This window comes from Ranitomeya variabilis, chromosome 3 (genome assembly GCF_051348905.1).
Source record: "Ranitomeya variabilis isolate aRanVar5 chromosome 3, aRanVar5.hap1, whole genome shotgun sequence".
Taxonomy (NCBI): Eukaryota; Metazoa; Chordata; class Amphibia; order Anura; family Dendrobatidae; genus Ranitomeya; species Ranitomeya variabilis.
The window spans coordinates 701,462,375-701,490,145 of NC_135234.1; the positions used below are offsets into that span (position 1 = coordinate 701,462,375).

Here is a 27,771-nt window from a genome sequence, read left to right on the forward strand (position 1 = left end):
GAAACGTCAGTGTCCTTGAGACATTACGTGTCTCTGGTGCCTAAATGTATAACGTAGTCCTACAAGGTAACTGCACAGAAATGGGAATAATTAAAATGGATTAAAAAAATTGTTACTTTCCTGCAAAAAATACAAATTGCCAATTGTCACACCTTTATGCCCGTACTGTTGTCCTCGAGCCATTTTTACTTATGTTCCTCGGAAATAAAAAATTTGACACCCTCGGGCATCTGTTTCCAAGGAAAAATATCATTTGAACAGGTTGAATTTTTTTATGTCCCAGCCGATGAGCCAGTAATATCCAATCTATCAGACTCTCAAATAATTAGCGCGAGAAAAGAAAGCAAAGAAAGTACCCTCTCAATTTCCTTTGAATAGCACCAAAGAGGAAAAGCAAAAGGTATACAGTAAATCAAGGTTCATACATAACATGTCATATTTGTCTTCTGGTTGCATGCAAGTGTAAGGGGGTGACCAGGATAGACACGTGCCTGTTCTCCTGTAAGATAACTGTTGCAGAATGTTCGGGCATGTAATTATATTTTAACTGTGGTTTTATTGTACATTTTTATGGTAATGTAAAATACTGCATGAAACCTTATAGACACTAATGTTATGTGGTTAATGTACAAGGTTAATGCATAGGGAAAGATACAAGTGTGAGCAGAATAGGAAGCACTGTTTAGACTAGAGATAGACAGTTACTGTAGGTACAGTGCGACTGGAAATGGTTAATATGTTTAGGACCAGCCCAGCATGGGAGGAGGTAGAGTAAGTGGTCCAAGTGGATGTTTGAATCTGCAACGGGCATTACAAGTACATATCGTTCTGCCAGCATGAGAATACACCAGGACTCCCTGCGAGGTCCGAGGCCTGTGGCCTGGAGTGGGCACTGGAACGTGTGCGCCATTCTCTTCAATGTGGAAGAGGTCTGGTGGGAAAAGCGAGATGAAGCGGTGGAGAATCTCTGAGAAGTTGCATTTTCGGATGGGGAATCCCCAGGACACCAGAGTGTGTTGAGGGACAGTCCAGGCAGAACAGAGGCTATGTATCATGATGTACTTTGTGAACTGAAGCACAATCGTAGGGTGCTGTGCCCAGAACCGCATATTACATACTACTGAGCTGAGCAGCAGTTCTCAAGGTCAAGCAGCAGCCACAAAAGCAAACAAGATTTTAGGGTGAATAAAAAGAGAAATAAAATCCCGAGATCCCAATTTATTGTTACCACTTTATAAATCACTTGTGAAGCCACATCTAGAACATGGGATTCAGTTTTGGGGACCACATTTAAAAAAGGATATTCAGAAATAAGAGTCCGTTCAAAGGCGGGCAACTAGATTATTACAAGGGATGGAAGGCCTCTCATATAATAAGAGGTTGGAAAGGTTTGGCTTGTTTAGGTTAGAAAAAAGACGCCTCAGAGGAGATCTCATTTACATGTATAAATATATTTGTGGTTAGTACAAAGGACAGGCGCATGACTTTTTCCTCCCAAAGGCAATACTAAGGACCAGGGGGCACTCATTATGGATGGAAGAAAGGCGATTCTGGCAGCTAAATAGGAAAGGGTTCTTTACAGTTAGAGCAGTCAGACTGTGGAAAGCCCGACCACATGAGGTAGTAATGATCAACACTAAAACAGTTTTTTAAAAAAAGCTGGACGATTTCCTCAGTACACATAACAATTTAAGTTTAGTTAATTTAGTGACAAAATAAATAATTGGTTGAGAAAGGTTGAATTTGATGAACCTAGGTCTTTTTTCAACCTATGTAACTATATATCTTAACTGTCCTGTAAAGTGTACTCAGTACACAGTATACACAGTAGAATATGGGTGGACACTGTTTGTTAGTGGGGTGTCAGGGTGAAGAAAAGCAGCAGTGGGCCCACAGCATCAGCTCGGAGTCCCACTTCACAAGGACCACTTTTGAGAAATTTGCTTCCTGCTATGTTGACACGATGCTTACCAACTCTCCTAGAACATCCTCTCAGATTTTCTGAATAGTTGGAAAGTCTTCAGAGCGTGTGTAGAATTCTCCATATAGAAAAGGGGGTATGGAAGAGGAATGGAGGTGCTTAAAACTAAATTCATGTGATCAGTGGAAATTATACATATAACTGTATGTGTGTGTGTTGGAGATAAGTGGCTCTGACAAAATTAGAATTCGCCAAATCTCGTAGATTTTCCCAGGAAATTTGACTTGCAGCGAAGTTATTCTCTAGGAATTGTCAATCATTATGCTCTATGGTCTCCATAATAAATAATAAATATAATATGTAAAAAAAGAGAAGTTAAAAAACTTTTACTCACCACTCAATTGTCTGGCTCCTCCACTACTCGCTGCTCGCTGTCTGGTCCCCTACTTTCTCCCATCCTAGGCCTCTTTCACACGTCAGTGTCTCCGGTACGTGTAGTGACAGTTTTCACACGTACCGGAGACACTGACACACGTAGACCCATTAGAATCTAAGTTCTCTGCACATGTGCATGTTTTCAAATGGACCGTGTGTCTGTGTGCAAAACACGTTGACATGTCCGCTTTTTTCCGGCAACACGTACCACAATACGGACAGGACACGTGCATACGGATGAGCATCCATGTGCTGTCCGTGTGCGTTTTTGCAAACATTGTATCATTATTATAGACAGGTGTCCTGAATTTGAGGCAAACTTAAAAAATAAACTCTGTCTGGCCTTTTCTTTGCTGAGGTGAACTAGTTGTGTGTGCAGGCACATTTGTGTATTTCTTCTCCTGTATTTTGATGATATCATGGCACCTCGTGTTGATACAGAGCGCCTAATAACTCTTGTGGAACAACACCACAATACCACGGCTGAATATAGAGCGCGGATGGCGTGCAGTAGCAGAAGCTTGCACGTAGTGGTTGGTCAACATATTCCTCATCCAAGCAAGCGAAGTATGGTGAGTGCACCCATGGATGTTCCTATGTAATAACAAACTGCACTTACTTACTTAATATTTCAAATAGTGCTTACAGTGCTGATGTGCTAGTGTTTCTGTTTTTAGGCCATCAAAATCGCATGTAATTTTAAAGCCCTTATCACTATTATAGTCCCTAGACTTCTGAATTTGCTTGTTGAATGGCAAACATAAACTTCATGATGTACCTTGGAATATTGTTTTTGAAATCCCCCCCAAAAAAGGTAAAAATGATGTTTCACAATGTTAGCACACATTACTGTTGAGCCTCATCTGAACAACCATGCTTCTGCCAGCCCCAATGAAGACTATCCCTTGTTCAGTGTTGTTCAGAACAATGTTTTTTTGGAGACGGTACTTTTTTCCTCTTCACTTGTTCATTTCAGTAGTAGGTTTTTTTTTGCCAAAACCCCACCAAATATCTTACACCAACCTTGCCCTTACAGGTGTCTGGCAGGCATTGTAAAGGCTGTGTATACTTACTGCTCTACACACATAAATCTTGACCTGATTTTTTTAAGATAAGAACCGTAGCAATGTGTACTTTATGGTGCTGGATACAGTTGTAAATTTTATGCATGCCAGGAGGTAAGACGTGGCAAGAATTAGATGTATAGTAAGGCCATAGTTGAGTTTTACTTTTGTGAACATACTGAGAAAGTTACCATTAAAGGCATATGATTTTTAACAAAATTCTGTTTGCGTATATTACATAGGCGTAATTTGTCAGATTATTTATTTTTTTCTTAACTTTGTCAACAGTGGCTTTGATGAAAAGACGCTGGCGCTCAGCAAGGGACCAGTACCGGTGGGAATATAATCCCCTTCCCTCCACATCTGTGGCATCTAGAAAGCGCAAATATGTTTATTTCTGGAACTTTGAATTCCTGTGCCCAGTCATGGAACTCAACCAGTAAGTGTACTGCTTCAACTAGATAAATTTTAAATGTTGATTTAAAAACATCAATATTGTTTGAGGCTAACTATGTATGTGGCACTGTAAATACTCAAGTAAGCCACATTGTACATGCCCATGTAAATGGCTTGCCACACGCCTATTTTTGTTGTTTTACAAAATGTTTCCAGATGAATCCTCCTGAAAAAAAAAAGGAAAAAAAATGGTTGACTAAAGATACCAAGGTTGTCACAATTCACAGTTGAACTAGAAGGGTGTGACCTTACATCCCCTACTGGTATCTAAGAAAAATTTGTCAGGGTAATTTTTCAAAAGAATTTTGTAAACATGTTTAAGTGTCAACTTTAGTGACAATGTCAATTTCTTTCATCCTAGGACTGTGGACAATTTGGATGATTCTGATGAGTCACCAACAGCGGCTGCATCAGCACCTTGTACATCAGCATCAGAGACGGATCAGACAGCTGAGGCCAGTCAAACAACACAGCCACAACAGCCATCTGATGCTGGTGAAACAACCACTGAGGGTATGCTTGGAAGCAGCCAAATAACTACAGAACAACCATCACAGGCATCAAGCGCACCAGCACCCCAGGCATCACAAGCATCATCAACCATTCCACCTAGAGTGAGAGGAAGACGGAGCAGGCGACATGAGGAGATCAGGATGTTGCCAGAAGCAATTGATGCAAGAGTCCTGCATATCCTGAACTCAATGACACCAGAATCAGATGTTGATCATTTTTGCCACTCACTGTCTCCCTCTCTGGCAAAAGTACCCACACAACGTCAAGAACGTGTCCGGGCAGCTATGCTGACCCTCCTTGCTGCCAGCCATGGAGAGAATGAGCCCAACCAGGTGATTTCACCCATAGAACAGTGGCATAGTGACCAAAATCAGACCCAGTTGACAACTACAGCGTCAACACAACAGGAGCAACAGGTGCCTGCTACCTCTTATGGGCAAACATCAACCAGCCAACAATACCAAAAAATGGCAGTACCATATTATGTCCATGAACCACCCCCTGCATCAAGCCAACAGATACAACATAGGTCACTGGGTGAAGTAGCTCACACATTTCAAGTGCAACAGCAGTACACCAGGCCACCAAGGCAAATCACGCCTGGCCTAACTAGATTTAGACATCCGAACCCTCTGCCAACAACACAACAAACAAGTGGCCAAACATATCAAGGTTACATTTCACGGCCACAAAGTCAAATGCAACCTGTTGGTCAGGTTGGACAATACTCAGTCGGTGTAAACTACCAACAACAACCACTCCCCCAACAACAACCCTTTTATGGCCCCTCCTTAGAAACCCAAAGCTACAACACTACTACCTCTGGATATCCACAAATGTATGTTGGAACATCCGTCGATAATCCACGACTGCAGACACAAATAACACAATCTCAAATGCCCCCACAATCCGCCATCACGGAAGGTGTAGGCCCAGAAAACACTACAGAAGAATCAGTGTCTACTCAGGATGATTTCCTAAATGTTTATTTTTTCTAAATGTTTTATTCATTTGTTGGCAAATATGTGGCATGTACCAATGTCATGAATGCACATTATTGATCATATGTTGTTTGAACATTAAAACACAGGGTTTTTTGCCTAGGAACAACAAAAGTTTGGCATGAAAACAACATTTTTGACATGTTGTGTTTATTTGGATCAACATTACTAAATAGTTGTAGGCTAGGTAGCACCAAGTGATCAAATGCACAATATAAGATTTTTGAAACACAGGGAAATAAATGTTGTTCGGAATGAAAAACAACAACACAGGCCAAACCAAATTAATTTGTTTGAAAAGAATAAACAAAGGGAAAAAAAAACACACCCACAAAAAAGAAAAACATAAGCAATAGGATAAATGGCAAACATAAAGGTATTTTGTAAGCTTAAGGCCACGTTTTCACCTTCAGTATTTGGACATTATTTTTTCTCAGTTGTGTAAGCCAAAACCAGGAGTGGGTGATAAATGCAGAAGTGGTGACGTGTTTATATTATACTTTTCCTCATATTGTTACACTCCTGGTTTTGGCTTACACAACTGAGAAAAAATGATGACCAAATACTGAAGGTGGAAACGTGGCTTTAGAATGGAAATTTGCTAATTAGTGCACCTTTCCGTCATCTAACCCTTTAATTACAGGCCCAACCCTTTAATTGCAGACTTAAAAAAATCTTGCAGGTACGTGTCCACACGGATGGCTCACGGATGACATACGGAGGACATACATAAATTCAACACGGACACACGGATTACACACGGAGTATACACATGGACATACGGACACGAATATCTCCGGTACCGGTTTTTCCGGTACCGGAAAAAAAAGGACGTGTGAAACCGGCCTTAAGCCGTTTTAACCAGCTTGTTTACTCTAGGCTGGGACTTCAGCTGGTAACCAGGCCTTTGAGGTTACTGCACGCCACATGGCACGGATGTAAAATGCATAGTGACCTCTGAGTCCTGGTTGTATTTGGAAGTCCCAGTCTAGTGTGAACAGGGCAGAGCTGCGACAGAAAAAGGAGGCCCTAGGATCATAGCGGTGCCATCCACTGTTCGATCCTATGCTTTCCGTCACCACATCTCCTAGTATCCTAAAAAATGATGATTTTTTTGTAGAATTTCATTCCAGTCAATTAAGTACATACATCTCTAGTGTGTGTGTCTGTGAGAATATCAGGACAGGAGCTCTTGGAATCACTTGCAATTATTTTTGCCTGCTTCTCCACTTTGAAGAGGTTGTCCAATGAAAACAAGCTACCTATTAACAAGATAAGTGATATCTTGCTGATCGGTGGATGTCTGACGCTGGGACCTGCACCAATCAGCAGAACATGGAATTTTTATACCTGATTAGAACTTTTATCCTTGTTAGAAGATGAATTGGTAGGCCAGATGTTTGACTGTAGCTCCATGGGTTTGCTGGTTAAAGCTGAGTGCAGAACTTGGCAACCAAAAAGGAAATTTATTGAGCAGTGGAGTGCAGGTGAGTTCTAAGGCCATGGTCACACAGCCGTCAATTCTCTCATGCGAGAGAATCGGGACAATTATGCTAATAACACTCAGCTCAAACTCTGTCAGAGTTTAATCCGATTGTCATCTTACTGTGATGCGATTCTCCATCTTCTTCATTTTCTCTGTCCGTGGATGTTGGACTGCACTAGTTTGACATCAAATTGCAGTCCGATGCTTAACCCGCACCCTTAGACTTGTATGGGTACGTGAGATCTGAAAAAATCACAGATCTGCACTACCCCATAGTAGAACATTGAGCAAAGTGCTAAAACATTGGATAGCAGTTGGCTATGTTATACAGCAGAGTGTGTGTACGCTACTGGTTATAAAAGTGCTCTGATCTACTGATCGGTGATGGTCTTGTGTATGAGAGATCATCGGACAACCCTTGTAGAGGTGCACAATTTGATGTTACGCACCTGAACAGTGCAGATAATGGCAGGCATCTTTGGTGCCTCTCCGCGTTGATGACGAGCACACAGAGCTGCACATGGAACCAGTTATTGGATCGACCGTCTGAGCTCGGCCTTGGTAAGGCTATTTTCTTCATTCCTAATCTAATGAATATACTTGTCAGATCAGAGATAAGCTTTTCGCTGGTGAATAACAATCTAATCACAGCGAGGTATTGCGTCTATAGTCAAGGAACCGTTATTTCTATAATCCCTCCGTGCTCTATTCATACAGATTATTTTGCAAGTCGAATGTTTCACTTTTAACACAGTAATTTATGTCAATATGTGCAAATTCCCATGAACGGCAACTGTCTTACTGACACGGGGGATTATTTCCTTACCTCGATTTTACACTACCTTATTAACCCATGATAAATATGATAATTCTTTGTGCTGCCGATAGAAGAGATGAATGTGTTGGGTTTGTAACTTTGTATGGAATTTTAATTTCCAATTAAGGATTCATAGCAAACCCAGGCCTCAGTCACTCATTTATATTTTTGACCCTCTGCTGTCAGTAATTTTGCATATTCAATGTGACAATCATAAATTTAACTTCGACATTCTCGATAAATTCTACCTCTCATCCTTTCTTCTTTGCAGTCACCAAATCCTCTCCCAGAATAGCTTATATCTAATTTTATATGTCAAAGTGCTTCATTAATCCAAACTCTAAACCAGTTTCAGCAGAAAAAAGATTTGTCTGTGGCACCATATTATTCACAACTTTTAACTATGCATACTACTGTATATCTTAACATTAAGAGGATTCTTTTTTTTCCCAATTTCTGCTCTGAATTCTTATATCTCCAGAATATTCACAAGTTATTAAAATATTAACAGAGACAATGTGATTATTACATTCGGACAGAACGGCAAAAAATTACACATCAGTCTTGAGTACATCTTATCATACCTAAAAGTTTTATATATATTGAACATATTTTTTTATGGAAATGAGGCTAAAAACAGCAATTTGAATGGGTGTTGTTGGATTTTTTTTTTTCATTTTGTTTTATTATTTTTTCTTGTTTTGTAATTTTTTTTCCATTCATTTTACACACTATGCCCCCACATAAGTTCTTAAAAAACCTCTGGGGAGGGTGCATTTTAACATATTAATATATTCTTTGCTGATTTCTCCTGTAACTGATGCTAGTATATTAGCATCCGTTTCATGCTCGCAGGTGGTGCATGTTGTTTTGTGTACCCACTGTGCCATGGGGCCGGCTTACCAAGAAAGGGCATAGCTAAGCAGCTACCTGGTGTCCATTGGACCTCCTGATGGTGGAATCAGGTTTCAGGTAGCCACCAGGTATCACTCCTAGGCAGTCCCCGATACTGCAGCTGCTGACAACAAGGTTCAGGTTCTCTAACACAGAACCGGATTCAGGTTCCATTGAGACTACTAGGTTCAGAATCCTCCAGCAGAACGGTTACTGACATGGACATTGACTCGAGCTCTGTTCAGACTTTTAGGTTCAGGATCCTCCAGCAGAATGATTACTGACACGGAATCTCATACAGGGCTGATTTGGAGACTAGTTTTAGAAGTCCAGATATACAGAGTATACAGATAGGAACACGCTCAGAAACGTGGGTTTCGGATAAAGATTCAGGTACCACCGGAGCGGCTTCAGGGTTCAGGAACTACGGGTTCAGAACTAGTAACACAAGGACCAGGGACTACTGGTTCAGGACACTGACCGGTCACTCCAGGGCCAGGGGACCTAACAACTCACTAGCAGTAAACCTAACTCCCTAATTAATTAATGTTGTTTCTGCACCTCCCTATTAGGGAGTGCCTTTTAAACAAGATGCCTCCCAGTGTTTTTTAACAACTTTCTATGGTTCTCTGACCAGAGAGTTATATGTGAATCATGCACAGTCATAGCCGAAAGTGTTGGCGCCCTTGAAAGTGGCGCATTTCTCCCAAACGATTATTGCAATTAGACATGTTTTATTATACACATGTCCAATTTGGCTTTTTTCTCTCTGTTTTTTGTGTTGTTCCAATACAGGGAAAGAAGAAGTTGATCTTGCTTCTGATCCATAGCTCAAAGAGACATGGAAACAAAATTCTCTGTGATGGAGGAGTAGTAGGATGGACACAAAAAAATGAAGCTGCCAGACGCGTTTTGAATGCAAGTGTGTTCTTAGGCTTAGTTGGATAGACTCAGTGGCTTCTGTGCAGATCGAGCTACATTGAGGGGTGAGCTGTTTTTTTCTTTTTTTTTTCTATTTGCTCCTTGTTCCAAAATACACAAAGGAAATAAATGTATATCACAAAACATGTGTAATTGCAATCCTTTTCTGGGAAGAATACTTCATTTTCTGGAGCAATTTCAAGGGTGCCAACACTTTTGGCCATGACTGTATATGGAGAGTGGGATCTTGATTCATAAGACACTGGTTTGATATAATATTCCACTAAATAGTGTTTATGAAGAATATAAAGCAGAGTTCTATATTAAGGACCACAAACATCTAAGAAACATTTACTCATCAATGAACCTCAATACTACAGTTATCAAAAGTTAGAGGGCAGCGTGATGAGGGGGCCCAGTATGGAAGAGAAAGGGCAGTGTGGAGGGCATGTACCAGGGACAGTATGGGGGTCATATTATGTGCAGGGCATATATATAGGGGCAATTACTTATTCAGAGGCACAGCGTAGGGCAGATATTTTTATTCAAAAAGCATTATAATCGTGCTGCTGTTTTTTAAGGGTATCGTGTGGAGATGTGTTTCAGAAGACTGGGGAAGATGGAAGTCTACAGAGACGAGATATGGCTGTAAAAATTCATCTGCAATGATCCTCAACCTACTGAACCGCCGCATGACCAGCTCTACCCTCTCCTAGAGTATCCTCACCCATCCCCTGCAGACTGTGAGCCCTCGCGGGCAGGGTCCTCCCTTCTTCTGTACCTGTTAGTGCCTTGTTTTTTACTCGTGTCTATTGTATTTGTCTATATCTGCCCCCTTTTCACATGTAAAGCGCCATGGAATAAATGGCGCTATAAAAATGTATAATAATAATAATGATGTCTGGACAAAATGAAGAAAAGAAAAACGAACAACTCCAATTAGAGAAGATGTAATCTATAAGGTATCTGGATCTAAATGTTTATCTGTGATATTGACCAATTCTCATCAGTACAGTGGTTCCTGTATGGTCCACAGTCTAATGATGAAAACAACTCCCAGCATCTCTTTACCATTGTTAAGGACATATTAGGAGTTGTAGGTTCATTCAATACAAATGTACTGTATATAGGGCTAAACTGACATTACAATTAATGTGCCATGTACTGTTAGTGATCCTGGCGATGTATTCCTATACTGCTGGTGTTCTGGTGATGTATTTCTGTACTGATGAGGGTTGTGATACTGTGTTTCTGTACTGATGCGGGTCCTCTCTCCTCCAGTACCAATCGTGACTTGTATTGTTTAAGATTATTGTACTTGTGTTTTATTATGCTTACCCCTTTTTACATGTAATGCACCATGGAATAAATGGCGCAATAATAATAAATAATTAATTTATTTGTTTTGCTGGTGGTTCTGGTGATGTATGTCTGTACTGGTCATGGTTCTGGTGATGTATTTCTGTACTTATGGTGATTCTAGTGATGTATTTATGTACTGCTGGTGGTTCAAATTGATAATTTAGTGCAACCCCCAAAATAAGTTATAAATATCCAAATGGCCATTGGCATCAAAAAGGTTCCCCACCCCTGGTCAAGCACAAGCTGCTTTAGTGGTCTCCTGCAGTAGATGAAGCAATGACATCCCATTCATTAGTCACCTGACCACTAAGATCTCAGGTGACTGGAATAAAATATCATCCATCATATGTGCTTCTACTTTCTTGAGAGCACCTGGAGCGCCCTACCAGGGCAGCGGGGTACTCGGTACCGGGTCCGGTCGCTCTTAAAGGGGATGTCACAGTGGCTGCAACCCGGTCTGTGGCCCTGGGTGCCCAATTAAAGGGAAAGGTCTTGAAGGGGATTTGTAATGTCTATGTTCGTGACGCCACCTGTGGTTTTCGGTCAGTAGGGACCGATGCTGCTTAAAGGGGTCCTCTGGGGTGATGTTATGCAGCAAGATGGTGATGCTTCCCACAGGTGAAGTGGGGTCCCCAGGGCTTCCCAAGTGTAGGGCACCGATGGTGTGGTGGATGGTGTGGCAAAGAACGAGGACACAGGTTTGCAGTCTTTACCTGGTTTACTGATGATAGCAGTCCTCAGTCCAGGGTACCAAATGCAGAGTAGCTATGGTCCGGCCGGCTTGGAGGCAATGGGAGATCCCTCTCCCAGGTGAGGTCCGTATCCTTTCCTACTTGCGCCACTTTAGTTGGCGAGGTCCCTGACACTTCTGTCCTGACATGTCTGTACGATAGGCAGTGCGGGCCTGTTTATAGGGTGTCTATCATGACCCAGGCTCTCAGGTTACTGCTTCACCTCAGACTTGATGCAGGCAACTGACATACAGTCCTATGGCCTGCGGTTCTGTCACGCGTCCTGGAGAACAACACGACCTCGGGCTTGGTACCCGGTTTCTGCGCTCTGGCTCCTAGGGTGTCCTTCCACTGTTCCCCTGCTAAGCCTCTTCCTCCTCTGTGCTTCTTCCCTCTAAGCTCCTCCGCAATTCAACTCCTCACGATATCTCTCTTCCAGGGGTCCCAGCTCTCACGTGGCTGCTCGGCCCCTACGTCTGCTCCAGACGTCCTACTACTCTCCTCTCTCAGACTGCCTGACTCCTCCTCCAGACCAGGATACATAAAGTCTAAGGAAACTCCCCTGAATCTGGGTCCTGAGCTCCCCCTCCTGGCCTAGGCTCAGATGTGTTGAATGTGAGTGCCTTACCTGATAGAAAGAATCTCCCTTGCCTCCAAGCATGACATTACCCTCCCCGAAAGGAAGGCAACATCACTGCAACAACTGGTTACCTGGGGTGTTGTGCACCCATAACACAGTGCTTTCTGGAGAGTACCCAATACACTATGCCTGGCCAATAGCACATATAACAGAGTACTGGTACCTTCTGAAGATAACCTATGATATAGTGCCTCCCAGAGAAGTATGCCAGATGCAAACTATTACCTTTCAATATACAGTTAAGTCCATATATATTTGGACAGAGACAACATTTTTCTAATTTTGGTTATAGACATTGCCACAATGAATTTTAAACAAACCAATTCAGATGCAGTTGAAGTTCAGAATTTCAGCTTTCATTTGAGGGTATCCACATTAAAATTGGATGAAGGGTTTAGGAGTTTCAGCTCCTTAACTTGTAAACCCTGTTCTTAAAGGAACCAAAAGTAATTGGACAATTGACTCCAAGGGTATTTCATGGACAGGTGTGGGCAATCCCTTCGTTATGTCATTCTCAATTAAGCAGATAAAAGGCCTGGAGTTGATTTGAGGTGTGGTGTTTGCATTTGGAAGGTTTTGCTGTGAAATAAACATGCGGTCAAAGGAGCTCTCCATGCATGTGAAACAAGCCATCCTTAAGCTGCGAAAACAGAAAAAAAACATCCGAGAAATTGATACAGGAGTGGCAAAATCTACAGTTTGGTACATCCTGAGAAAGAAAGAAAGCAATGGTGAACTCATCAATGCAAAAAGACCTGGGCGCCCACGGAAGACAACAGTGGTGGATGATCGCAGAATAATCTCCACGGTGAAGAGAAACCCCTTCTCAACAGCCAAACAAGTGAACAACACTCTCCAGGAGGTAGGCGTATCAATATCCAAATCTACCATAAAGAGAAGACTGCATGAAGGTAAATAGAGAGGGTTCACTGAATAAAAAGGCTAGACTGGACTTTGCTAAAAAACATCTAAAAAAGCCAGCACAGTTCTGGAAGAACATTCTTTGGACAGATGAAACAAAGATCAACCTCTACCAGAATGATGGAAACAGAAAAGTATGGCGAAGGCGTGGTACAGCTCATGATCCAAAGCATACCACATCATCTGTAAAACACGGCGGAGGCAGTGTGATGGCTTGGGCATGCATGGCTGCCAGTGGCACTGGGTCACTAGTGTTTATTGATGATGTGACACAGGACAGAAGCAGCCAAATGAATTCTGAGGTATTCAGAGCCATACTGTGTGCTCAGATCCAGCCAAATGCAGCCAAACTGATTGGTTGTCGTTTCATACTACAGATGGACAATGACCCAAAACATAAAGCCAAAGCAACCCAGGAGTTGAGTGCAGTGTGGCCGGTGCAGCCACAGTTGAACATTAATGTGGAACATTGCTTTTTCTTTTCCCCCTCCCCAAGTTCTGTTGCACCTGTTGCGCCTCCCATTCTAGATTGAAGGATTCTGACACTGAGGGGTTACATGCCCTTGGACTAAAGATGGACTGTATGTGGCTGCTGAAAAGGACTGTGTTTTAGTTTGCTATGTGTAATCTGAACTTTATCCCTAGGAAAGAGCAGCACACGTGTTAAAGTGCCATACTCCATACAAAGGAGAGAAGGGGAAAAACTCTAATAGAAGAAACTGATGAACGAGCCAGATCGATATAGTGTGGACTGTAGCTGCTGGGACTGTGAAGAGTCCCAATGTGAACTGTGTACATGCTCGGGTCATGGAGAACCCTAACCCAGCGCCTGCCCAAAGCATGCTGCTGGCCAAAAGGTCAGAACTTGACATTAAAAGAAAAATGAACTCTCATGTAAAGCAAAGAGACTTTTTATGGTTAAATACGCTTTAAAAAAATGTGTTTTATGTTGTACCAGCATTGTGTGGTTGAGGATGACCATGCTTTAGGAGGGAGGGGTATAAGGGGCCAGCTTAATGCTCTGCACTCATTGTATACATTCCTGGTAAAAGCAGTATATTAATGTTAATATATTGTGTAATGCATTGTACCTATGTTTATGTGTTGTGAAGATATATAGTGCTGCTGCAGGTGGTGGACAGTTCTCTTCCCATGTACACATGAGGATAAGGTCTATAGTGGTGCCTGGGGAGAGCTGGCCAGGGCTGGGGGCGAATTAATCTCATCTCTAGCAATGGTCTACGGCCAGATCTTCAAAGTATATATTTATCAAAAATGGCGGACTATACTAGAGAATAATTCACTTGCCATGCAGCTAGGCTCTGATTCAATCTGCTCTCGGTTTGGGCAGCATAAATCATATGACAGGTTCCCCGTAAGCTGAACAAGCAATGTCTGTTTATCACACTGACAACTTTAATTACCAAACCTGAAAGACCTTGCACATGAAGCAGATATTAAATAATATTTAGCAATAAATACACTCGGTGTGACTCAGCATTCATGCAGAGTGTTTTTATTAATTTTTATCACTTGAGTGTTTCCTTTAAGGGTCCTCCTGGAGTTTTAACCTGCTATGATGACTACATTTATTCATAAACCTTTATGTTGCTTACTTTACAGAAAGTACATTGTTTTGCTGGTCCATTTTGACAAGATTATTACTAAATTAATAAAATGTAACTATTATCTACGTGTTCCTGCTGCTGTTTATAAATTAGTCCTACCATGAAATGGAAATCTTTGTTAGAATGTTTAACACTGTAGCTTTGTGTGTGAAGTTTAAAATAGATGTGGGGAAGGGTGCACCCATTGTTAAAGCAACAGTTAAAGGGATTGTAAAATTTAATGGGGACCTTTCACCAGTGTGAGCATGTTAAACTGGACACATTATGGAATAATGGCAGCAGAGCTGAATAAAACATGGTTTCTATTTTTTAACTTCTCCTCTCCATTGCAGAGATATTGCCTTGTAAAGTTTATCTTTAGGTTACAATTTATGTTACAGTTCAACTGGGCATTATCAAAGATTTGTCTCTGGGGTGTGTACTTTTCCCCCTGCATCATAAGCAGGCAGCAACACACAGGGGTAAAGAGAACATGCCATCATCTCATCACTGATCTATGAAACTACTATGCAGACCCTTGGTGAGCAACTTTTCTGCCAGAAGTCATTTGGATAATTCCTGTATGACATCATTTGCAGGCCATACAAAATTGTCAACTTAAAACTTAACCTGCTGTATTTGGTCAAAAAAATTTCTCACCCCTAATATGATGGCTGGAACTGCTTCACTTTGGTGAGGTTTGTGATGTTAGGTGGTATTGATGATATCATTGCTCATCAAAATTCCAATTTTGTGTTGGTCAGTCTGGAGTGTAGTCATATATGCAGTAAGTTTTAAACATGACTGCATGCAGCTGTAATGTTTGCACAGATGCATATTTCAATACGACTCCTCAAAGTGGGAAATTCATCACTGACGTAACATTTTTAGATAATGCCAGAAGAGAAAAAGTAGCGCACTCCTCGATCCAGGTAAAAAATCTTTATCTTTATTGGGACATCTTTATAACAACAGGCGGGCGGGAGAAAACGTGGTGGGGAAGGGGTGATGGACTACAGCTGTTTCGCGCAGAAGGCGCTTCTACAGGTCCCGATGATCGGGACCTGTAGAAGCGCCTTCTGCGCGAAACAGCTGTAGTCCATCACCCCTTCCCCACCACGTTTTCTCCCGCCCGCCTGTTGTTATAAAGATGTCCCAATAAAGATAAAGATTTTTTACCTGGATCGAGGAGTGCGCTACTTTTTCTCTTCTGGCATTATCATAATTGAACTCTTTGAATGCGGCACCTTCGAAAGGATCGACTATATGAGACAACGGGGTCTCAGCTACTCGGAAAAAACTCCACACACGAGGGGTGAGTGCGTTTCAGCGGTGCTGATTTTCTTTCCTTATCTTTCGTTTTTTTTTGGTAACATTTTTAGAACTTAAGCAGTGGAAGATATGCTGTGTACATCACATTTTAAACACTGAGACTGATGTATATACATACCCTAGGAGACACCGAAACTGCTGTATATACATCACAAAGGAGACACAGAGATGGCTGTTTATATATCACATAGGAGACACCGAGGCTGTTATACGTACACCACATAGGATACACTGATACTCTTATTTATACATCACATTTAAGCCTACCAATTGGCCAAAAGCATCAAACAGCATTTGCTTACTGTGAATGTGAGACCAATAAAATAGATGAATAGATCAATGACGCCTTAAGAAAAAAATTATATACTGTACATTTGTCTACAATATCTCTTTGCAAACATACCTAAAATGATGTACAAAAAAACGCCATTAGAAAATTGCATACATCCAATCCACACAGCCAAAGAAATCAAACCATAGATGTCCATAAGTTCTGTGTAATAATGAAAAATGACACACGGAAAAAGTATTGAATACACTTGCTGAAATTTCATTAATACTTTATACAAAAGCCTTTGTTTGTGATGACAACTTCAAGACGCCTCCTGCATGGAGAAACTAGTCACAGGAAATGCTTAGGTGTGATTTTGAGCCATTCTTCCACACAAACACTCTTAACATACTGAAGCTTCTGGGGCTCCTTTTATGAACTCTGAGCTTTAATTCCTTCCATAAATTTTCTATTAGATTCAGGTCTGGTGATTGGCTGGGCCATTCAAACAGCTTTATTTTAATTCTCTGAAATTAATTGTGAGTTTTTTTGGCTGTGTGTTTGGGATCATTATCTTGCTGAAATCTCCAACCTCATTTCATCTTCATCTTCTTTGTCATCATCTTCAATTATATGAAGTTTGCCAGCGTCGTGTTAGAGCTAGCGGAACGCACCAAATAATTAGAGAAAAGGAATAAGGTGCGTTCGCAGCCCGGGGTCCACCGTGCAGACTATATGGCGGTACAATGAGGATACACACTGGTTAGCTTCACCCTGTGTGAAATAGGCGAATCCTGTTGCGTCACAGGGCCGCAGTACCGCACGTAACTAAACTAATAACTAAATAGCACGAGAGTGCATGCGATGCCGCACTGGCGGATGCCACTAAACACCTAGACTTGGGTTTGGAAAGTGCGGTGATAGCACACGGCGCCGCACTGGAGGTCACAGCAATAGACGCTGTTTGTGTACCAGTGTTGGTTAATAGTTAGGCGCTAGATTACAATCATCCTCCTTACGCGAGCATTCAAACACAAGGGAGGGGATGATTAAGAGCGACTTTCACTCACAACACACACATATAAACAAGTGTATACTAGTGCATGGCTGTGCGGCCATGCAAACCTCTTATAGCTGCAGCATGTACAGGACCTTCCCAGAAGGACCAATGGGAGGCTGCCACAGAAGTTGAGCACCTTCAGGACCTTCCTGGAGGACTAATGGGATCTGCTGCAGTATCTGAGCATGTGACCCTCGATCTCCAATGGGAGATCTTGCCCTGGGCATGCTCAGAAGGGGAAAAGCAGGACTTAGTCCCAAAAGCGTCTGCTCGCCGCTGCCCAGCACTGGCTTCTGGAGCGCCCCCACACCGCCGCAGGGCCGAGGGGTACCCGGTACCGGGCCTCTGAGTCTCTGCTCTGGGGTTGTCACGGTGGCTAGACCCGGTCCGTGGCCCTGTCTGTCAGTGGGGGACGTCCGGTACAATAAGTGGTGATGTAGCGGTGCAGTTGTGGGGTGCAGGTCGCGGTAAATAACGAAGACACCAGGTTGCAGTCTCTTTACCTCTTTACTGAAGATCTCTGGGTCCTCAGTCCGGAATCTAGATCACCAGGCTGCGCAAGTCCGGCTGGTCCAATGGCACTTCCAGAGTTCACTTTGCAGGTGGAAATCAGTGCCTTCCTTCTTAGCGCTATGTGTTGTAGTCCTTCCCTGCTGTACTTACGGAAAGTACCCCACAACTGTTGTGTCTGTTTCTTAAGTTCCCTCACAACTCGATTAGATGATGTTCTGCTAATCCTCCGTCCCTCCCTGTAAATCTGGTTGGAACGGCACCCGTATGACGGGTAGGCTCGGAGCTCTTCCGGGACCCTAGAGACGCCCCTCTCCACAAGTTGCCCCCCAAGACTGCATAGGTGATTTGAGTGAGACAGCCCGCCTGAGACTGACTGTCCTGCCGCTGTTTAGAGTATTGCTTGAAGCTCAGTGTTATAATACTCTCTCGGCGTTCCGGCCACCGGTTATGCGCCTCAGTAGGATGTTGCCTCGTTCTTACAGCACGACTCCTACTGGTATTCTCCTATTGCTTCGATCTCGTTTCTCACTCAGCACAATATATCTCTCTTCTAGTCCTTCCTTAGGGCACCGCCGCTTCTCAGTGCAGGCACGGTCCCGTTACTTTCTTTCCTGTAGCCAGGTCTCCATCAGGGTCCCAAACCTGACAGAGGCCCTACCGAATCCTCTCCTGCAACACCCTCTGCCACAAGGTGTTGCCTGGTTCACATCCAGTCAGCTTTCTCCCCTAACTTCCTGCCTGACCCCCAGTTTACCCACAATGGTGGGGAGTGGCCTAATTAATAGCACCCTTAGCTCCCCCTGGTGGCCCGGCTGTGAAATGTATTGGTGACTGTGATACCTGGTCAGATGAACTCCTTCAGTGCCATCAGACGTACCATGGCTCCCCATAATGGCGGGGCCACAGTACTGCAACGACCAGGACTCTGGGGCGCTGCACTTCCATGGCAGAAGCTGGAAAAGCAGCAGTAACCCTTTGCACAGAGTGAGACTGAGCAAGACGCTGGGACCGACGTCTCCACTGAGCAGGCTCCACTGCGGCTGATGCAGAATGAGAGACCTCAGCAGACATGGTTCGAGATTCCCCCTGCGCAGCAGCGGGAACTCGACTCCTAACATGTCGTATGCTGAAAAACATCCCCACACCATGAGAAGGGCTCAATTCTGGCTTTACTAGCAGAGGGATACAGTGAGCATCATGTTGCCACCATCCTCAAAATTTCTAAGATGGCAGACCATTACAACACGGTCAAGCAGCAGACATTGGGGACAACAAAGCTACAGACCGGCAGAGGGTGAAAACGACTCTCCACTGACCGGGATGACCGTCATCTTATTCGAATGTCACTCAGCAACCGCAGGATGACAACAAGTGACCTACAAAAGGAATGGCACATGGCAGCTGGGGTGAAGTACAAAGAAAGAACAGCTCGTTACAGGCTCCTAGAAGTAGGGTTCAAGTCATGTAAAGGTAGAAAAAAGCCTTTCATCAATGAGAAGCAAAGGAGAGCCAGGCTGATGTTTGCCAAAAACCATAAGGATTGGACCATAGAGGACTGGAGTAAGGTAATCTCTGAATAGTCTAATTTTCAGCTTTGCCCAACACCTGGTCGTCTAATGGTTAGATGGAGACCTGGACAGGTGTACAAGCCACAGTGTCTTGCATCCACTGTGAAATTTGGTATAGGATCGGTGATGATCTGGGGAAGCTTCAACAAGGCTGGAATTGGGCAGGTTAATCTTTGTGAAGGACGTATGAATTAAGCCGCATACAAGGTTGTCCTGGAAAAACAGTTGATTCCTTCTGCTCAGGCAAAATTCCTCAACTCTGAGGACTGTTTTTTCCAGCAGGACAATGTGCCATGCCACAAAGCTAGGTCAATGTGTGAATGAAGGACCACCACATCAAATCACAGTCATGGCCAGCCCAATCTCCAGACCTGAATCCCATTGAAAACCTCTGGAATGTAATAAAGAGGAAGATGGATAGTCACAAGCCATCAAACAAAGAAGAACTGCTTACATTTTTTGTACCAGAAGTGGCATAAGGTCACCCAAAAGCAATTGAAAGACTGGTGGAAAGCATGGCAAGACACATGAAAGCTGTGATTAAAAATCATGGTTATTCCACAAAATATTGATTTCTGAACTATTCCTGAGTTAAAACATTAGTATTGTTGTTTCTAAATGATTATGAACTTGTTTTCTTAGCATTATTTGGGGTCTGCAAGCAATGCATTTTTTTGTTATTTTGACCATTTCTCATTTTCAGAAAATAAATACAAAATTTAGAGCTTGGAAATTCGAAGACATGTTGTCAATAGTTTATAGAATGAAAGAGCAATTTAAATTTTACCCAAAAATATACCTATAATGAGAAAAATCAGTCAAATTGAAAATTTTGCAGTGGTCTCTTAATTTTTGCCAGAGTTTTGTATATATATATACTAGATGGAGGTCCGATGCTATCGCATCAGGAGGGCAGTAATGTCATAATGGGGGGCAGGCTTTGCAGCGTTGAGAATCTCTGCCCCCCATGTGCTCACCTACCTATCCACTCTCTCTTTCCCCATGTGCTGACCTCTCCCATCTGTGCTCTCTTCTGTGACCTGTCTACCCCATGTGCTATCCCCCTTGTCTGCTGTCTCTCTCCTTCCTGTGCTGTGTGCTGTGCTGTCCCGGTTGAGCTGTCTCCCCCCTGTGCTCTGTTTCTCTCACCTCTGTGCGCTTTCTCTCTTCCCCATCTGCTGTCTTCTCCTCTCATATGATCTCTTCTTTGACCATGTGCTTAACGCCTACGCTTATATGCATTGTTTTTGTCCCAGCGATGCTGTTGCTCTTCAAGAGTCTCATTTGCCCTTTGTTGTCTTTGACATTGTGCCTTTGCTGCTTTCCTTTCATTGTCATTGGCGGAGCCATGTTGGTGCTGATATTTGCTTTTTAAAGTGGTTTTCCCAAGAACAAAAGTTCATTTTAAAAATTTTCTGTTTCTGACCGTGTACAGAACATACCACAGCTCCTGGGCAGGGGAGGAAGCAAAAGACAATACTGACATTACAGCAGGAGATCGCACAGGATACATTTTGTGAGGTAAAATATTGTTTAAAAACAGTGAAATATTTTGCCTGACAAAAGAAATCCTCTGTGATCCCCTGGTGTAATGTCAGTATTGTCTTTTGCTTCCTCCCATGCCGAGGAGATGTAGTATGCTCTGTACACGGTCAGACAAAGACAATTTTTAAAATTAACTTTGTGGGAAAACCCCTTTAATGTGACCAGCTTCCTCTGCCTGTAGACACGTCACGCATCTGCAGCTGGGTTCAGCCAAATGATTCATTGCACTTGCATGGAATTCACGCAGGCACAGTCAATCAGACCGCTGACATCTTTGTGCAGACAGATAGTGGTGGTCACATTAAAACTGTGCATGCGCTCCTCCTGTACAAAGATAGCGACGGTCAGTGAATCATTCGGCTGATCCCGGCGTGTTTGCGATGGTGTTCCATTGGTGGTACCATGCAAGAGGCTGCTTACGGCATATACAATGTGTGTCTGTATGTGTGTGGTGCGTACGGCATATACAGTGTGTGTTTGTGTGTGTGTGTGTGGTGCATACGGCATGTACAGAGTGTGCGTGTGTGTGTATGTGTGTGTGTGTGTGGTGTCCCAATATGGAGGTCAGTGAACTTCTGCCGCTTTGAATCCTGGGATCCAGACACATCTGGACGGAACAGGATGTGAAGACGTTACAAGGTAAGTACACTGCTCAAGAAAATAAAGGGAACACTAAAATCCCACATCCTAGATATCACTGAATGAAATATTCCAGTTGTAAATCTATTCATTACATAGTGGAATGTGCTGAAAACAGTAAAACCTAAAAATGATCAACATAAATCACAACTAATATCCCACGGAGGTCTGGAGTTGCAATGATGCTCAAAATCAAAATGGAAAATGAACTTACAGGCTGATCCAACTTCAGTGGAAATGCCTCAAGACAAGTAAATGATGCTCAGTAGTGTGTGGCCTCCACGTGCCTGTTTCACCTCCATTCAATGCCTGGGCATGCTCCTGATGAGGCGGCGGATGGTATCCTGAGGGATCTCCTCCCAGACCTGGACTAAAGCATCCACCAACTCCTGGAACAGTCTGTGGCGCAACGTGACATTGGTGGATGGTGCGAGACATGATGTCCCAGATGTGTTCAATCGGATTCACGTCTGGGGAATGGGCGGGCCAGTCCATAGCTTCAATGCCTTGATCTTGCATGAACTGCTGACACACTCCAGCCACATGAGGTCTGGCAATGTCGTGCATTAGGAGGAACCCAGGGCCAACTGCACCAGCATATAGTCTCACAAGGGGTCTGAGGATCTCATCTCGGTACCTAATGGCAGACAGGCTACCTCTGGCGAGCACATGGAGGGCTGTTCGGCCCTCCAAAGAAATTCCACCCCACATCATTACTGACCCACTGCCAAACATGCTGAAGGATGTTGCAGGTAGCAGATAGCTCTCCAAGGCGTCTCCAGACTCTGTCACGTCTGTCACATGTGCTCAGTGTGAACCTGCTTTCATCTGTGAAGAGCACAGGGCGCCAGTGGCGAATTTGCCAATCCTGGTGTTCTGTGGCAAATACCAAGTGTCCTGCAAGGTGTTGGGCTGTGAGCACAACCCCCATCTGTGGATGTCGGGCACTCAGACCATCCCCATGGAGTTGGTTTCTAATCATTTGTGCAGACACATGCACATTTGTGGCCTGCTGGGGGTCATTTTGCAGGGCTCTGGTAGTGCTCCTCCTATTCCTCCTTGCACAAAGGCTGAGGTAGCGGTCCTGCTGCTGGGTTGTTGCCCTCCTACGGCCCCCTCCCTGTCTCCTGGTGTACTGGTCTGTCTCCTGGTAGCGCCTCCAGCCTCTGGACACTATGCTGACAGACACAGCAAACCTTCCTGCCACAACTCGCATTGATGTGCCATCCTGGATGAGCTGCACTACCTGAGCCACTTGTGTGGGTTGTAGAGTCTGTCTCATGCTACCATGAGTGTGAAAGCAAAACCAACATTCAAATGTGACCAAAACATCAGCCAGAAAGCATTGGTACTGAGATGTGGTCTGTGTTCCCCACCTGCAGAACCACTCCTTTATTGAGTGTGTCTTAATAATTTCCAATAATTTCCATCTGTTGTCTATTCCATTTGCACAACAGCATATGAAATTGATTGTCAAACAGTGTTGCTTCCTAAGTGGACAGTTTGATTTCACAGAAGTTTGATGTACTTGGAGTTATATTCTGTTGTTTAAGTGTTCCCTTTATTTTTTTGAGCAGTGTATATATTAAGATATATACTAGTTTTGTAAATTTCAGCAAAAATGTACTCCAAACCTCAACTCTTAATGAATTTGGTGCATCTTACTCCAGCGCACTCTAAATCAAGGCTGGATTGCAATACTACAACATGCTACATTATTTTGTCTGATAAAATTCCTGGACAACATGATGAAACTAGACGTTCTCCAATTATAGTCACTGGGCTCCATTGGGTGTCATTGGAGCCTTTGTCATTATTTCTATTAAAATCCCCATACACAATAACGTGTGGAGAGATGTAAATTATGATTTCGGTTTGATGATCACATTATTCTCCTTGAGAAGCCATCAGCCAATGTGTCAGTCTCATAGAGAATGGGGAATTGTCTGAGAAGGCTGATCGTTTGGCAGACAGTCATCAATTGTATCTTATGGAACAAGAAAATGTGGAGTCAACCGCATAAAACTCTGTCAATTACTAATTTACTCATCCACATAATGAATTTCGGATCTTTCCAGAAGAGTCCATGGGAGAAATCAGTTGTACTATATATTTCTAAATTTCAGTTGATGAACACGGTACTTTCTACTCTAACAGAACTTCTCACGCAGCTTATAAAGAATTCATGCAGCCTCCTGCTTTCATCTCAACCCCTTCATTTTAGCTCAGGCTAGACTGCTTAGGTTTTGTTTTAGTAAGAATGACTTTGAACCTTGAAATGCTAAATAGACATTAAAAGATAAAAATACGGATGTTTTACATGCAACCTGTGTGTGGGATAAGTACAAAGTCAGTGGGTGGACAGAAAAATGATAATTTAGAAAAGTCTCCCATCAACAATAAATCAGCCCCAGTACGGTTCCTTCTCTTCAATGCCTTGACAATGAAAAGGTAAAACATAATTAATACCAAAATTAAATGCTTTATTTACATGGAGTTCTCAGGATTTAGTAAAACTGAGGGTAGGGTATTTTTGGAACATTTTTGGCATATTGTGGATGTGGTTTTTGTGCCTCAAATGTTTTTTTAGTCATGTTATTCATTCAGTTGTGAAATATGAAGTGTGTATTTTTGAGCAGAAACATTTACAAAAATTATATGTTGCTTTTTTTTACCACGCTAATAAATATATCAGGAAAATACTATTCCACTAGCACTATACAGTCATGCCTGAAAGTGTTGGCACCCTTGAATTTGTTGTGGAAAATGAATTATTTCTCCCCGTAAATTATTGCAATTACGCATATTTTGTTATACAGAATTATTTCCTTTTTGTGTATTGGAACAGCACAAAAAAAACAGAGAAGGCAATTCGTACATAATTTCACACAAACCCCCCAAAATTGTGAGCAACTTTCCAAAATTATGCGTAAACAACTTTGATTCAAGCATGTGATACTCATTCAAAGTCACCTGAGGCAATCTTTGCATTTGTGTCTGTGTCTACCACCTTAACCCCTTCACCCCCAAGGGTGGTTTGCACGTTATGGACCGGGCCAATTTTTACAATTCTGACCACTGTCCATTTATGACGTTATAACTCTGGAACGCTTCAACGGATCCCGGTGATTCTGACACTGTTTTCTCGTGACATATTCTACTTCATGATAGTGGTAAAATTTCTTTGATATTACCTGCGTTTATTTGTGAACAAAAAGGGAAATTTGGTGAAAATTTTGAAAATTTCACAATTTTCCAACTTTGAATTTTTATGCAATTAAATCACAGTGATATGTCACACAAAATACTTAATAAGTAACATTTCCCACATGTCTACTTTACATCAGCACAATTTTGGAACCAAAATTTTTTTTTGTTAGGGAGTTATAAGGGTTAAAATTTGACCAGCAATTTCTCATTTTCACAACACCATTTTTTTTTTAGGGACCACATCTCATTTGAAGTCATTTTGAGGGGTCTATATGATAGAAAATACCCGTGTGACACCATTCTAAAAACTGCACCCCTCAAGGTGCTCAAAACCACATTCAAGAAGTTTATTAACCCTTTAGGTGTTTCACAGGAATTTTTGGAATGTTTAAATAAAAATGAGCATTTAACTTTTTTTTCACACAAAATTTACTTCAGCTCCAATTTGTTTTATTTTACCAAGGGTAACAGGAGAAAATAGACCCCAAAAGATGTTGTACAATTTGTCCTGAGTACGCCGATACCCCTTATGTGGGGGTAAACCACTGTTTGGACGCATGACAGAGCTCGGAAGCGAAGGAGCGCCATTTTACTTTTCAATGCAAAATTGACTGGAATTGAGATGGGACGCCATGTTGCGTTTGGAGAGCCCTTGATATGCCTAAACATTGAAACCCCCCACAAGTGACACCATTTTGGAAAGTAGACCCCCTAAGGAGCTTATCTAGAGGTGTGGTGAACACTTTGACTCACCAAGTGCTTCACAGAAGTTTATAATGCAGAACCGTAAAAATAAAAAATCATATTTTTTCACAAAAATGATCTTTTCGCCCCCAATTTCTTATTTTCCCAAGGGTAAGAGAAGAAATTGGACCCCAAAAGTTGTTGTACAATTTGTCCTGAGTACGCTGATACCCCATATGTGGGGGTAAAGCACTGTTTGGGCGCATAGGAGAGCTCCGAAGGGAAGGAGCGCCGTTTGACTTTTCAATGGAAAATTGACAGGAATTGAGGTGGGACGCCATGTTGCGTTTGGAGAGCCACTAATGTGCCTAAACATTGAAACCCCCCACAAGTGACACCATTTTGGAAAGTAGACCCCCTAAGGAACTTATCTAGAGGTGTGGTGAGCACTTTGACCCACCAAGTGCTTCACAGAAGTTTATAATGCAGAACCGTAAAAATAAAAAATCATATTTTTTCACAAAAATCATCTTTTCACCCCCAATTTTTTATTTTCCCAAGGGTAAGAGAAGAAATTGGACCCCAAAAGTTGTTGTACAATTTGTTCTGAGTATGCTGATACCCCATATGTGGGGGTAAACCACTGTTTGGGCGCATGGGAGAGCTCGGAAGGGAAGGAGCGCCGTTTGACTTTTCACTGCAAAATTGACAGGAATTGAGATGGGACGCCATGTTGCGTTTGGAGAGCCCCTGATGTGCCTAAACATTGAAACCCCCCACAAGTGACACCATTTTGGAAAGTAGACTGTCATGATCTCAATGGCAAGAGATCATAGCATCAGCATATATAGGAACTAGCTCTTGGAAGATGGAAACTGAGCTGACCATGAACTAAACCTAACGCACAACTAGCAGTGGCCGGGTAGCATGCCTACGTTGATTCTAGATGCCCAGCACCAGCCGGAGGACTAAATAAAGCTAGCAGAGGAAAATATTAGTCCTAGCTCACCTCTAGAGAAATACCCCGAAAGGAGACAGAGGCCCCCCACATGTATTGGCGGTGAATCAAGATGAAATAACAAACGTAGTATGAAAATAGGTTTAGCAAATTTGAGGTCCACTTACTACATAGCAGAAGACAGAAAGGACACTTTCATGGTCAGCTAAAAACCCTTTCAAAACACCATCCAGAAATTACTTTAAAACTCTGGCATTAACTCATAACACCAGAGTGGCAATTCCTGTTCACAAGAGCTTTCCAGACACAGTAACGAAACTACAGCTGTGAACTGGAACAAAAATGCAAAAACAAACATGGACAAGAGTCCAACTTATCTAGTAGTTGTCTAGGAGCAGGAACAAGCACAGAGAGGCTTCTGATAACATTGTTGACCGGCAAGCAACTAACAGAGCAGCAAGGCTATATAGCGACTCCCACATCTTGATGGGAACAGGTGAACAGAGAAGATGAAGACACCAGTTCAATTCCACCAGTAGCCACCGGGGGAGCCCAGAATCCAAATTCACAACAGTACCCCCCCCTCAAGGAGGGGGCACCGAACCCTCACCAGAACCACCAGGGCGATCAGGATGGGCCCTATGAAAGGTACGAACCAGATCAGAGGCATGAACATCAGATGCATTCACCCAAGAATTATCCTCCTGGCCGTATCCCTTCCACTTGACCAGATACTGGAGTCTCCGTCTGGAAACACGAGAGTCTAAGATTTTCTCCACAACGTACTCCAACTCACCCTCAACCAACACCGGAGCAGGAGGCTCAACGGAAGGCACAACCGGTACCTCATACCTGCGCAATAATGACCGATGAAAAACGTTATGAATAGAAAAGGATGCAGGGAGGTCCAAACAGAAGGAAACAGGGTTAAGAATCTCCAATATCTTATATGGGCCGATGAACCGAGGCTTAAACTTAGGAGAAGAGACCCTCATAGGGACAAAACGAGAAGACAACCACACCAAATCCCCAACACAAAGCCGAGGACCAACACGACGGTGGCGGTTGGCAAAAAGCTGAGTCTTCTCCTGGGACAACCTCAAATTGTCCACCACCTGCCCCCAGATCTGATGCAATCTCTCCACCACAGCATCCACTCCAGGACAATCCGAAGATTCCACCTGACCAGAGGAAAATCGAGGATGAAACCCCGAATTACAGA

At 42.9% G+C, this 27,771-nt stretch overlaps 1 protein-coding gene across 1 annotated transcript; it reads left to right on the forward strand.

Annotated features, from left to right (window-relative positions):
* The first annotated feature begins 3,712 nt into the window (after nt 1-3,712).
* Nucleotides 3,713-5,778, forward strand: LOC143818538 (uncharacterized). The gene is made up of 2 exons (XM_077299819.1): nt 3,713-3,859; nt 4,238-5,778. The coding sequence occupies exons 1-2, from the start codon at nt 3,717-3,719 to the stop codon at nt 5,385-5,387; spliced, it is 1,293 nt and encodes a 430-aa protein (XP_077155934.1). The 5' UTR covers nt 3,713-3,716; the 3' UTR covers nt 5,388-5,778.
* Nucleotides 5,779-27,771: the final 21,993 nt, after the last annotated feature.